Source organism: Azolla caroliniana, unplaced genomic scaffold (genome assembly GCF_043228905.1).
Source record: "Azolla caroliniana isolate FFs.n. ecotype wild unplaced genomic scaffold, voAzoCaro1.0.p SCAF_20, whole genome shotgun sequence".
Lineage (NCBI taxonomy): Eukaryota > Viridiplantae > Streptophyta > Polypodiopsida > Salviniales > Salviniaceae > Azolla > Azolla caroliniana.
In genome coordinates, this window is record NW_028230455.1 from 12,157,801 (window position 1) to 12,170,686 (window position 12,886).

The 12,886-nt window shown below is 37.7% G+C and overlaps 2 protein-coding genes across 4 annotated transcripts; one reads left to right on the top strand and one right to left on the bottom strand.

Annotated features, from left to right (window-relative positions):
• Positions 1-4,527: 4,527 nt before the first annotated feature.
• LOC147851053 (PHD finger protein ALFIN-LIKE 2-like) lies at positions 4,528-6,779 on the top strand. The gene is made up of 5 exons (XM_087335688.1): positions 4,528-4,696; positions 4,789-4,821; positions 5,036-5,258; positions 5,966-6,095; positions 6,182-6,779. The coding sequence occupies exons 1-5, from the start codon at positions 4,606-4,608 to the stop codon at positions 6,476-6,478; spliced, it is 774 nt and encodes a 257-aa protein (XP_087191814.1). The 5' UTR covers positions 4,528-4,605; the 3' UTR covers positions 6,479-6,779.
• A 1,994-nt stretch (positions 6,780-8,773) lies between these two features.
• Positions 8,774-12,264, bottom strand: LOC147851054 (uncharacterized). 3 transcript variants are annotated; one of them, XM_087336069.1, is made up of 6 exons: positions 12,061-12,264; positions 10,387-10,519; positions 10,101-10,267; positions 9,903-9,951; positions 9,370-9,611; positions 8,774-9,140 (listed from the first exon to the last, which is right to left on the bottom strand). In XM_087336069.1, exons 2-6 carry the CDS (start codon positions 10,505-10,507, stop codon positions 8,844-8,846), a joined length of 876 nt encoding a protein of 291 aa, XP_087192195.1. In that variant the 5' UTR covers positions 10,508-10,519; positions 12,061-12,264; the 3' UTR covers positions 8,774-8,843. The 3 variants fall into 3 exon arrangements, with proteins under 3 accessions (XP_087192195.1, XP_087192194.1, XP_087192196.1); XM_087336068.1 differs by having other exon boundaries at positions 10,387-10,524; XM_087336070.1 differs by lacking the exons at positions 10,101-10,267; positions 12,061-12,264 and having other exon boundaries at positions 9,370-9,625; positions 10,387-11,553.
• Between the last annotated feature and the right edge of the window lie 622 nt (positions 12,265-12,886).

Genomic DNA, 12,886 nt, shown 5'->3' on the forward strand with positions numbered 1-12,886 from the left:
ATTGACTAGGGTCTATATTATATATTGATTCACTCTCAATCCTAATAAGTGGACTCTAATCCATTGTGAACCACCAACATAAGTATGGTTGCATTGTATCACATGCATACTTTTAGGATGCTTCTTAAGAATCAAGACATCTCTATCATCCTCACTTTAGAACTTTACAAAAAAATGAGTATGAACTATAGAGATTGAATCAAAATATGTCATTATAAATTATAATCAATAGTTCAAAAACTCATAAAATGTCTATTTGAGAATATGAAGAAAACATGACATAGGCAATAATAGCATAACAATTTACTAGTAGGGTGACCTAATTTCTAATAACAAAGAAAGAAAAAAAAAGAAACAATCAAAAACTCATAAAATGTATATTGAGAATATGAAGAAAACATGACATAGGTAGTAGTAGCATAATAACTTACCACTAGGGTGACTTAATTTCTAATAACAAAAAAAGAAAGAAAGAAAGAAAGAAAAAGGGACATGACACTAACATAAAATTTCGCCATTACATAGGCAGTAGTAGCATAACAACTTACCACTCGGGTGAGCTAATTTCTAATAAGAAAGAAAGAAAGAAAAAGAAGAAAAAGGAACATGACACTAACAAGAGGATATGAGTAAGTTGGGATTGAACCCAAGACACACGTAATAGTAGCACAACAACTTACCTCTAGATTATGCTTAGTTGTAATAATAAAAACATAAAAGAAAAAAACTATTATAACACTAACATAAAATTTTGCTAAGACATGGTACTAATGAGAGAAAGAGAAAGAGATGAGAAAATTAGGAATCGAACCCAAGACATAGACAACAATAACATGACACCTTACCACTAGGGTGAGCTAAGTTGATAATAAATGAAAAAAAAGGGAAAAAAAGGAGAATGTATTTTTCCCATTTCAAACCTGTTCATTTCCAAACGTTGGAATGCTTGCACGAACACGGATATTACGTTCTATGGTTGTAAGTCAAGAAAGCAGAGAAATTAAAACATGCTTGGATTCATACGGACATTCAAAAAACGATATGTGCTTAGTTCCTTTATGCTTCCTTATATAGACTACCCTTCAAATCCACACCATCTACTAGCCATTGCACCCATTCAATCTCCTCATTACCATTCAAACTTTTTACTATGAGGAATTTTCCCTCCCTCACAACAACTAGCCATACAGTCTCCCCACATCTAATGTTTAACCTATCATGACCTTATGAAGTGTAGCTCTATGTACCTTCTAGATGCTATCCTTATGAAGTTCATCATGTTCAATCATTGGGTGACATAGTCGACGCGCCTACTTCTTGCTGTGTCCATGACAATGCTTCAACAAATGTTTGAGATTGCCAACTTTTTTATTGACTTTGGCATTTGCTTTCAACTGAATCATGATCGTCAAGATGAACCCGTGAGGTTTGAGTGAGGCAAGAACTGATTGTGATTGATTGGTTGGAATGCAATTAGAGTATAGAGCATATGTAGCATGATTATATGAGCAAGCTAATTGAAAATGGATAGTGGCTTCTCAATGTACTTTTTGAGCAACAAGGAGGTCAAGCAAGGGTGTTGACTCTTTCCGAAAACAAAAATGATGACGATAAAGGCAATACAAGCAAGGCACTAACCCACTTTTACACACAAGGAGAACAAATACAAGTGGTACCCCTTCATTTCTTATGACAAATATTTTGACATGTCTTCTAGCCTTGGGAGGAGGAAGTGTCGTTTGCTATGTATTGATGAGGTAAACTTTATGCATCCATGGTGAATACATTTAGTGTTGGCCCAGTGTCACTTGCCTCCAAACACAAACCTTTATACTCACATATTGTAACAAAAAACTCACACATTGACCAATGTATTAGAGCACAAAAGGAAAATAGGTAATTTATGAGGCCTTATTATGGAAAGCTAATCCATATGCAAATGAGGTTGAGGGTTATGTCATGAACTTCTCCCTTAGTAAAGATGTGAAATCAAATTGGAAGCAATTGAAAGATGTCATTCTCTAGGTACAATATCAACATTTTAGTGCATGTGTAGGTGGACATTGGATGCTTAATTTCCCATGCAATTCAATGCAAGGGTCATCTCAGAATTTTCAAGTTTGCAAATAATAAAAATGAGGTGAAAAAGCTTTCTTGACAAAAAGGAAGATATAAATGGCGAGCTCACAAATGCAAAGATGGAAGTTGGAACAATAAGTATGCGAGCTTTATATGCATGATGGGATATTGCTTGTGACATTGAGTACTGAAACACCATGTAAGGCATGTGCATCTATTGAAGATGTTAATAGGGGGGCCAAAATATGTCTAATTGCAAAGCTGTGGGTACAACTTTAATGACAAGTGTGCTCTTGAAATGGACAAGAGCATAAACTCATCAATGGATTACAACTACCATGGGTCAAGCTATGAAGCAAAGTTTCTCAAAAGATTGGGTCGTGAATTGGATCAAACCAATCTATAAAGGAGGAGAACAAAATTTGGTATCCAAGTACTCCTATTATCATGATTAGCTCAATTATGGCCACGTCTTTTAGCACTATCAAAGAACAAACGATTAGCTCATGGGCTAGTCTTTCATCTATGCAATGATAAATTGAAGAAATATTAAATAAGGCTGCAAAAGAAGAAAGATTAGATGGTTCACAAATAGGTGGAGTGCATGTTATGAATCTAGAGTTCAAGCAAGTTAGAATAGTTGTGATATGTTTGAGAACCAATGCGACCAAACTAATGATTGAGGATGGTAAGTGAGATTGATGTTATTCAATGCTATGGTGGTCCAAGTTTTGCTTTATGGGGTGGCACTACCTCACTCAGTGCATGGAATGAAGCAAAGAAAATCCAAAAAATGTTTTTACAATTGGGAGGTAAAATCCTAAACATCCAGTCATATCATGCTATTAGAAACAAGTGCTTGATTCATAGAGGTACTGGCCATGCAAAAAGTATACAAGTATATCACAAAAGTCAAGAATATTCCCAATCGTAGATTGCCCAAATGAGTTTGGAACATAGGATGTAGGGTACAAAAAACTGATAAAGAGCAATTTGGTTGAGTGCTTGCCATTAATGAAATGGATTAAGAGATTGGGAGCAGAAGATCTCTTGGAGCTCTCATGTCAGGTTACGAAGTTATATGTGATCATTGAGCTCGTTTCTTGCTAAAATGGAGCGGTTCGTCGATGCTACACATAATGGATGGTAAAGTTAAGTGGAATTATCAACCACCACGGTGGTTGTTCCCTCCAAGTGTACCTAACATGTAGATGGGTGCTGCCATGAGGAGTGAATGGAGGACATCTATGCTGAATTTTGTTTGTATGAGGCTCACGTGGAGAATATGGGTTCGAGTAATGCTATACACATCGAATGATGTGGTGCTTTGGAGTTGTTTTTTTGTTGTTGTTTCATCTACACATATTGTTTTCCTTCGACATGTAAGATGTCTTGTAAGATATGAGTTGTGGAAAAGAAAAAATATTTGATCATTGAGAATAGATTAATACTCGAGGCACTAAGGGTGAAAAAGTGGCGAGGTGTTAGAATGACATTGCAAATATTAACCCCCAATACAAGCAAACAAAATGCCAGATTGCATCTCACTAACCCCATGAGCCTTGCCCCTTGACACTTCGGCGAACTCGCTTACACAAGTTAGATAGATGTCGAGGTAGCAGCATGGCATATGAGTGCGCAAACAAACAGGGAAGCTATACAAGAATAATATATGAATGCAATGGGATGAATATCACTTGCTTATCACATGCTCAGAGCGTGCGGCAGCTAAAGTTTCGCCGCAAGTATGATGATGATGACTTTGTCGGAGAGTCGAGACAGATACACAGAACAGACAGACGGGGCATGATGATGTGAGCGTCATTATCAGGACTTAGAGATTTCCGCCACCGAGAGAGAAGGGTGAGGCACATTCATGTGTGTGTGTGTGTGTTCACATTTCGAGTTTTGTTTTGTTTTACTACAGTGATTGGGCGGCTGCAAAGCCCGACTGCCCGCCCAATTTCTGGCCGCCCGCCCGATTGCCGCCCAATTGCCCGCCCAATTTCCGGCCGCTCGATTGCCCGGCCAAAGCTTAGCATGTGCTTCTTCTTATTCTTCTTCTTCTTCTTCTTCTTCTTCTTCTTCTTCATCTTCTTCCTGCTTCTTCTTCTTCTTCTTCTTCTGATGATGAGCTTAAGGATGGATGCATGTGCAGGAAGTAGGGCAGGACAGAGCAGAGCAGAGCATAGCTCCTCCTCCTCCTCCTCCTCCTCCTCCTCCTCCTTCTGTCTTTCCCTCTCTTCTCTGCTTCTCTTCATTCCTCCTCACAAGCAGCAGATCTAATCCCCCCCCCCCCCCCCCCCTTCCTTCTCCTCAGGAAGACACCGATCCCTCTCTTCATTCTTCTCTTTCTTTTGTCTGTCGAGGCACACCCACCCCTGATCGATCCTGAAACTAGAGCTTCTCCCATGGATCTCATCCCCCCATCGAATTCTTTGTGTTCTCTCTGAATACCTTCTTAAGCCTCTCCCTTCTGGTCCCTTTCTCAGCTCTCACCTCCATATCTATCTATCTCTATATCCCATGGAAGCAACCACTCTCCCCACAACTATCGAAGATATCCTTAAAGACTACAAATCTCGCAGAGAAGGCCTCCTAAAAGCCCTTACCACAGGCGAGTCTTTCTTTCCCTTTCTCTTTTTGTCTCCTTCCTTACTCCAGTTTTTCTTTTCTCTGATTCGCATCGTTTTTCTTCCTTCCCTGCAGATGTAGAAGAATTCTACCAGCAGTGTGATCCTGGTAAGTCATATCATTTGTTATATTTTTCCTTCTTTTATCGTCTCCTCCACATGTAGGGGTTTGATGTGCATAAAATCGACCAATGAAAAGGATATTTGAGATCTTTCTTCATATAAAGGATCATATTTTGATCTAAGTAAAATTAAGATTCGAGTTTCTTAAGCCATGGTTTCTTGATTACTCTCTCCCTTATGGTTGTCCTTTGTCATCTTAGATAAGGAGAATCTATGTCTTTATGGGCATCCGGATGAAACATGGGAGGTAAATTTGCCCGCAGAAGAAGTACCTCCTGAGCTTCCCGAGCCTGCGTTGGGCATTAACTTTCCCAGAGATGGTCTGGAACGCAGAGATTGGATCTCTCTGGTTGCAGTGCACAGTGATGTGTGGCTTCTTTCTGTCTCATCCTTCTACGCAGCTCGATTCGATAGAAGCGAAAGGTAACATAAATTTCTTATTTTTTTCTGAAATCTTTACAGGTATTGATTGTGAAAAGGAATTTGATCATCTCTCCTTATATGGAAAAGTTTGTCATGTGTGCTTGTAAGGATACAAGTTGTTCCTGTTTGCTAGAATATGAGTAAGTTTGTATGTGCCTGCTTACCTGGACAAGATTGATCATATTTTCTTTAATGGAAACATTTATTGTGTTCCATTGAATAATATTAAATTAAATCATGTTTGCAAATATGGAGAGAGACGTTTGATCATGTCTGCATATATGGAGAAGCTTGGTCATCTTTACATATATGGAAAAGTTTGATCATCTGTGGACATGGAAAAGCTATGATGTTATGATTGTGTAAAAACATCAGGCTTATATGAATGTGTTTGTTATGCCGTGGTAATAATGGATTACTTTTGGAAGGAACATGTTGAATCAATAAGAACCAACATTTTGTTCATTCGAAAGAAGTGTGTTAATTTAAAAAGCAATCATGTCACCGTGGTGGAGAAATATCCTGGTCATTACTACTTTAGCAGGATCATGCTGAATTAACGAGCAATCACAACACTGTGTCAGCAAAAATCATGTCTGTGAATTTATTCTGGTGTATGGCTTTAGGAAGTAGAGTTTACTTACTATCCAGTTATCTAATACTTTGATCTAAGGTTGCATTGAAACCTTATATCTTGATATGTCCAGGAAACGCCTTTTTAACATGATAAACGAGCTTCCAACTGTACTCGATGTAGTTTCGGGCAGGAAACGATCATCATCAAAAGAGAAATCTTCAGTGACCAATGGAAACAAGTCCAAATCATCAGGGAAATCAGTGAGTATTATCAATAACAATGTAGGGGATTCTAAGTATGAAATATCAACTCAATTTCTGAGTTGGCATTGTGTTTCTTGAATCAGGGAAAACCTGTGAAGCAATCTGCTGCACCTCCTCCCAAGGAAGAAAAGGAGGAAGCAAAAGAACTAGAGGTAGAACATGTAGAAGAAGAAGAAGAAGATAATGAAGAGCATGGCGACACTTTCTGTGGCACATGTGGTGGACCTTATACGAGTGATGAGTTCTGGATTGGGTGTGATATTTGTGAAAAGTGGTATCATGGGAAGTGTGTGAAGATCACTCCAGCTAAAGCTGAACACATAGAACAGTATAAGTGTCCTTCATGCATTGGCAACAATAAGAGGCATCGCCCTTCTTAACACATGTAATAATACTAGCTAGGAAGTAGAGTGAAGTGCCTGCATGTTTCTTTATGAAGAGTGTATTTATGTATTTTAACAGATTAACAGATTCAGAAGTAGAGCCACCCCCAGTAAAACAAATAGAGTAGCATGTGACACTTACTAGCCACAAATATCCATTAACTTTCTTGATGCTCACAAGTTGAGATCTGACTACAATGCTAATTTTAATGCAAGAGAAATATGCTGAAAGGATGAGTAAAACAAATGTTGTTAATTTGTGTTGAATGATTTAATGGGTTTCTTTTAGAAAAGAGAACCTAAAGGGGTTCTGTGTTCTTTTTTGAGATTAATTTGTCCTTCACTTTTGTTAATATTCAGTCTTAAGCATTATCCTGCTGCATGTGCTTTGTCATTGCCTTACAATGGTAAAAAGTCAAAGACATGCATTCTTGGTTCTGTTCAATGCTTTTTTCCTCGACTTTAGAATAACGTCTGTCCAGGAATGTAGCCATGAAACCTAGTTATACATCTGTTCAATACAAGAAAGATGCATTGGTGGTTGACGTTCACATGAGCATGTGCCAGATTATGTTGGTATTTTCTATGTTCATGATGGGATCTTAATAGCTAGCAGTTACCCTGCTATATTGTGGAAGGTTTAATGGGAAACATTCATGCTGAAGGAAAGTTTTTCTGATAGGGAGGGATGCCTGACCATTTTTTGGTGGTGAGAAATTAATACCTTTCTATTTGATTGCTGTGCTAAATAAATGTTTGTCATTTGATATTTTTGGGTGCTATTTGAATGTGTCAGCATTGAGGGGCTGGTTTCTGTCAAGGGATTGATTCATAAGCAACAACGATATGCCAATAACCTACAAGGGTTGGCCAACATAACCAATTGCCATCAATGGGATGGTCTCCCCAGCTTAGGGTTGGGATTTTAAAATGTTAAGACAAATGACGGTAACGCAGAAATAAAAAACCAAGCTACTTGCTGAATTTCACACTTGAGATTTTCCATTTGTTTGGAATTTAGTGGTGCCATCTTGCAGGAACTCTTCAAAAACCATCTGCGAAAGTCCGTACTGCTAGAAATCCTAGATTGAGATGCTCTTCTTGCTTTCTTGGTCAATGCTGTCATTTTGTGAGTGAATCCACATCATTAGAGTATGACGTGGTGTCTCGACCTCTTGAGTATGGGCAATGACAAGTCCTTATAGGAAATTTTTCTTATATATTATCTAGATACCAATGACATTGCACAGATTGCATTTCAATGTTATTCTGCTTGTAATCATGAAAAAAGAGTGCTCCCATGCTCTAAACACTTGTATTGATATGAGATGCCCAACACATCATATTAGGCTATCATCTCATGCTTTACACAAGCACTAACTATACCTATACATCTTCATATTTAATTTATTTAATAGAAGACATGTCCATGGACCATACCCATAGTCAATTCGAAGCTGTGGTGTCCAATCATAGCATGATAAATAACCACCTCATCTGGACAGAAGGGCTTCACTAATAGAAAAAATGATGCAATCAAATTAAATGAGAGAACATCATTGTTAAATTACTCATATCTCCTATATGCCCAAAAACTACTATGAGGTGCAAAAATTGCTACATGTAAGATTTCCTTGAGAACCCGTTTTGCATTGCTTAAGCATGGGGCATCCATTTTGTGAATCATTTATTGAAATATCAGTAGGTTATCAAGAATAGCACTTGCCATTTTTCACTAGCAATGCCACAACTTTGAGAAATTTCGGTCCCATTTAGTAGCTAATATGTGACCTAGAAGCACATCATACAAAAACACAGTAAATTAATTAATAAAGATTACCTTCGGCCCTTGGTTAATAATGTCATTAAGAATTCAATTAAAGGAGATGGTAAGTGGATTAACCATGGAATTAAAATGTTACTAAGCTATTCAATAACAAGAAATGCAATCTCGAAGCTATCCATCCAAACTACTCAACTCTGGAAAATAGATTCCTCAGTAGAGAAAAGTGGAGGGCAAATTGAAATAGAAGTTCAAGTGCAAAGGAATTGTAAGGTCAATGCAAAATTTGAAAACACAGAGTTCCTTTCGCAAACTCAGAATGACATCCACTCATTAAATCAGCATTTCAACTGTAGAAAATGCTTTATTTTAGGTTGGTGAGGAGAAAGAGTATCAACATTGAAGTTCTCCAAGGTTATAGCTAATATGCATCTTTGTAATGCCATGTAGATAAAGTCTTGGTTGCTTTGAACAAGCGTGCCTTTGAAACCACATTTTACAAAAAATGACAATGAAAATGGATTTTCATTATGGAAGATGTCCTTGTAAATTTGAATTAGTAACTCTCAATACTTTATGTTACATCGTTTGAACTGAACGGAAGAGCTCATAGAGATGATCTCCAACAAGCTGTTTTACACCATTTAGCTCTTCTGTGGCAGACATTGTTGTGTCTTTGCTGGACTTGTCCACATTATCACCAAATTCATTCAACTCGGGGTAAAGATGAAGCACTCTTGATTTTGTTTCAACCATGCTCATTTGGGCAGCCCTACCTCTTAAGCATCTCTGCAACAGAATCACTGCTTTCGCCCTTTCCATGCGTCCCAATAATGAGGGGTCACATCTAGGTGTCAGTACTTTTCTATGCTTTCCCTGGAAACGCAATAAAAAAGCATGTCAACATAAATCCTTACAAAGTCAGAAGGCATACATGATATGTTTTCCTTCATCTTCTGAAGTGATGTGCGCCACACCCTTATTTATTATCCAACTCAGATTGGAAAGAGTGGCCTTCCTGATCTTCGACCAATGGCCTACTTTCAGGTAATTTATGTCTCACGATAATACAAATCAATAAAGTATTAGCAATACATGAACATACCAAATATGCCACATAGTTTCTGTGGCAAGACTTTGCAGAAAGTTCATCTTCTCCTTCATCTTCTTCTTGTGCTTGTGAACTACATCCTGCTACTGAAGCCTTTATCAAGCCTCGGGAGATCCTCTGGGTCCATCTTTTTGACCCTCCTATGGGCACCGCTTCACTTTTCAATCTTGGTGGTGAAGATACAACAGCAGCACTAGCAACTCTGAAAGAGTGGCATTGTTCCAGATCATTCAGATCTGCAAAAATACACCTTCAATAGAGGCAATTAATGGATGCACTCTATAAAAAGAAGTTTTGTGATTTTTAATTTTTAATTAACCATATATGTGGGAATTCAAGGCCACTGAATTTTCCCTCGTGTTCCCAACGATGCTCAACTATAAGAGTTTATGTGGGTAAGGCTGTAAGATTAGGTCTTAATCCACAATGAGCTCGAATACCCTAGTGATAAAATATCTAAAAACTTCTATGTGAGTGTACCTCTAACTGAAACTTTAGGGTTGGAAGGAAGCAAAGAAAGAAAATACCTTTGAAAGAGGATGAGAAAAAAGGATCCAAGATGAGACGATTCTCTTCCTGGAAAAGTAACACAGTAGCAGAAATGAGAAAAGAATGAAGGAATCCACACTTTCAGTTCAAGCTTTTTTCCAATTGAGGTTCTGGCATTACCCAAACTACTTCTAAACAATTATAATATCTTTACAACTGTACAGTTTAGTATATACTAGTAATGACCGATCCAATTTCCTCTGATCTCTATCTTCAGTGGGATCTACAAAATGAGTGGCTCTAAACGAGGTGTTTGACTTTTTTCTGGAGCACAAGGGTTGTGAAGCATCACATTCTGCATTTATGGATCGCTCTCCACTTCTCGTTTCACTTGCAGGACAACCTACAATATATACAACATTTGAATGTGTATTCAACCTTCTTAATTCATTCTAAAAAGAAACTTGAAGTTGGAAAAAGGCCGCAAGAAATGATACTTGAAGAAAACATTTGAGGTGTTACCAGCAAGGACCCAAGGATCTGGATGTGCTCTCTGCCACGGCTCCGGAACAACAAAGTCAACAGAATATGTTTGTGACTCACCATCCCGAAACTCTGTCTGCAACTGTACATTGATTCCCATTTTACTGACCCTCTAGTCTGTGCAACAATTTCATGCTGTTGTTATGCCATCATATATGCCAAGATGCGATAAATTACATTACATTTAGATGTCAGAGTTTTGGTTGATACGATGCATTTTGCATATCATATACATTTAGATATTAGGGTTTCAGTTGATACTGATTCTTATATTTTGGCTACTAAGAATTCTGGATGCAACATCCTGTGTATCAAATATACAAAATTTACCCCTTACAAGTCTCTGTAATGCAACAACATCTGTTTCTATGCTCTTCTTGCAACTGGAAGTGGATCATTATCATGGTATGGCTTAATGACATATTTTGTTATGCTACAAAGTCCAATACATGGGTGCAAGTTTCTTTTATGCACAAAGGGATTGATTGGGTTGACAATCAAATCCAACGATATGTTTGCTATATTAAATCATCTTTCAATGCTTATGTGGGTCCAATAATGAAGCCCAGAAGTTTGATCATAATCCCAATTTCCATGTAACCACAAAGGCTTGTATTTCTGGTGTCTTATATAAGAGAAAGCACAAATACAAACAATGGAGCCCAGAAGTTTGATCATAATCTCAATTTCAACGTAACTAGAAAATCTTGTATTTGTGATGGCTGATATAACTGATCAGTGATTTCTTTTACCATTGGTGTCACTCTGTAAGATGTAGATAAAAAACTAACATTTTAAAAAAGAAAGACCGGTTCCTCCCATGAAGAAAATAAATACATTGACATTGACAATAGATTCTGAATGTAGAAAAAATTTGAATGCCTGAAATGAATTTGAGAAATATCAAACACGTATTTCTGAAGTGTTTTAGATTTAGAACCTTGCAATTGTCAATTGTTCTAATAAGTAAAAAACGGGAGTACAGATATTTCGAACACACAATGCAGTAGATACATTTACTCATTTCAAATGATGATCAGTTTCTTTATGCAATGCATGGTCTTTCCACTAATATTATCTCAAAACTCATTTTCACTATTGGAAAGATGAGAATATACCCCTCTTCATTCCTCAAAGGTGTATGGAAAACCTTCTGAATGCATTAATACATCCCCAAGATAAAGAAAATCCCCCAAAATGGTACTTATTTGGGCCCTTCTTACAAATGCACATACATGTAGTGAGTCTAGTCTGAAACTTACAATAGCCACACACATGTTTAAGGCATGTGCAAAGGATTCATCGCTCTGATTATCTAGAGTTTCTACACAAAGCCCTTCAAGCAATACGTCCACTGCGTCAAGGAGGCTCTGCACACATTTTCTCCGGGATGCAAAAACATCCCAATTATAAGTCAGGTAACAATTGGGGCGAAAAAGCCCTTTCCATAATTGGAATCTCTCATAGAAGCAGTGGGTCATATTCCTACATATGGTAGCTTAGAACCACTGGAATTTTTTCAACCAAAAGCAATGATGATTTTATTTGAATCAGCAGGGATTGAACAAATACGGTTAGAGACTTCTGGCATATTGTAGAAATTATATGAAGCATAAATCACAGAGAGAGAGGGAGGGAGGGAGAGAGACATACCACACATCATTCTAACGTTGAAGATTTCCTGAAGACTTAAGGTTCCATAATCATAATCATCATCTTGAACCATGAATGAAACAGCGTTGGAAAGGAAGAGTTCTGCAGGGAAGGGAGCATGTTACTGTGTCGATTGGATGCAGGGGAGGGAAGGAAGAACGTAACCATAACATCGAAATTCATTAAGTGTTCTGTTTACATATATTTGGGTTTTCTGCCTTCCACATTTTCAGAAATTAGGGTTGGGCAGGCCTTCCCCTGTTCCCCTGTCTAAGTCTAGCCTCTCTCTTTCTCTTAATTAACAATCCCACAAATAACATTCCTGTCCATTCATGTGCCCCGAGTACATCGCGGAACTTGATTAGGGCACATTCTCTAATTGTCGTGGTGATTTTAGTGCTGTGACTAAACGTGATTAAGGGTGTAATTAGAGTGTGAGAATTGTAGTTAGCGATTACATTAGCACTATGCGTCATGCTCATAGTTAATGTACAAGGAAAGCGCATGCTTCATGTTGGCTAATATTGTAATCACAATGCTAATTGCTATAATTAACTTAACTCGCAATGCTAATCCTAGGAATTAGGACTTAACCAAAAGCCGAATCAAAGTAAATAGCACAAAGCACTATGCTAAAGTAGTGTTATGATTAGTGCACGCCTCCTCCAAACATCATTTTAAGCTTTGTCACGTACTTTTGGACCAAGGGCATACATCCAGCCTTTGTAATGGAGGATGGTTTTGCAAACACAATTTTTAACATGTTGGCAGTTGCATACGTTTGGACCAAGGGTATTACATGATAATTTAAGAAGAATAAAAATTG

Bases quoted from the DNA above. Each gene is read 5' to 3' on its own strand.
- LOC147851053 (XM_087335688.1), top strand. From the start codon at position 4,606: ATGGAAGCAACCACTCTCCCCACAACTATCGAAGATATCCTTAAAGAC. The intron at 5,259-5,965 runs GTAACATAAATT...TGATATGTCCAG, and splicing joins CGATTCGATAGAAGCGAAAG to GAAACGCCTTTTTAACATGA. The intron at 6,096-6,181 runs GTGAGTATTATC...TTCTTGAATCAG, and splicing joins CCAAATCATCAGGGAAATCA to GGAAAACCTGTGAAGCAATC.
- LOC147851054 (XM_087336069.1), bottom strand. From the start codon at position 10,507: ATGGGAATCAATGTACAGTTGCAGACAGAGTTTCGGGATGGTGAGTCA. The intron at 9,952-10,100 runs GTATATACTAAA...TTACTTTTCCAG, and splicing joins AATTGGATCGGTCATTACTA to GAAGAGAATCGTCTCATCTT. The intron at 9,141-9,369 runs GTATGTTCATGT...TTGCGTTTCCAG, and splicing joins GAAACTATGTGGCATATTTG to GGAAAGCATAGAAAAGTACT.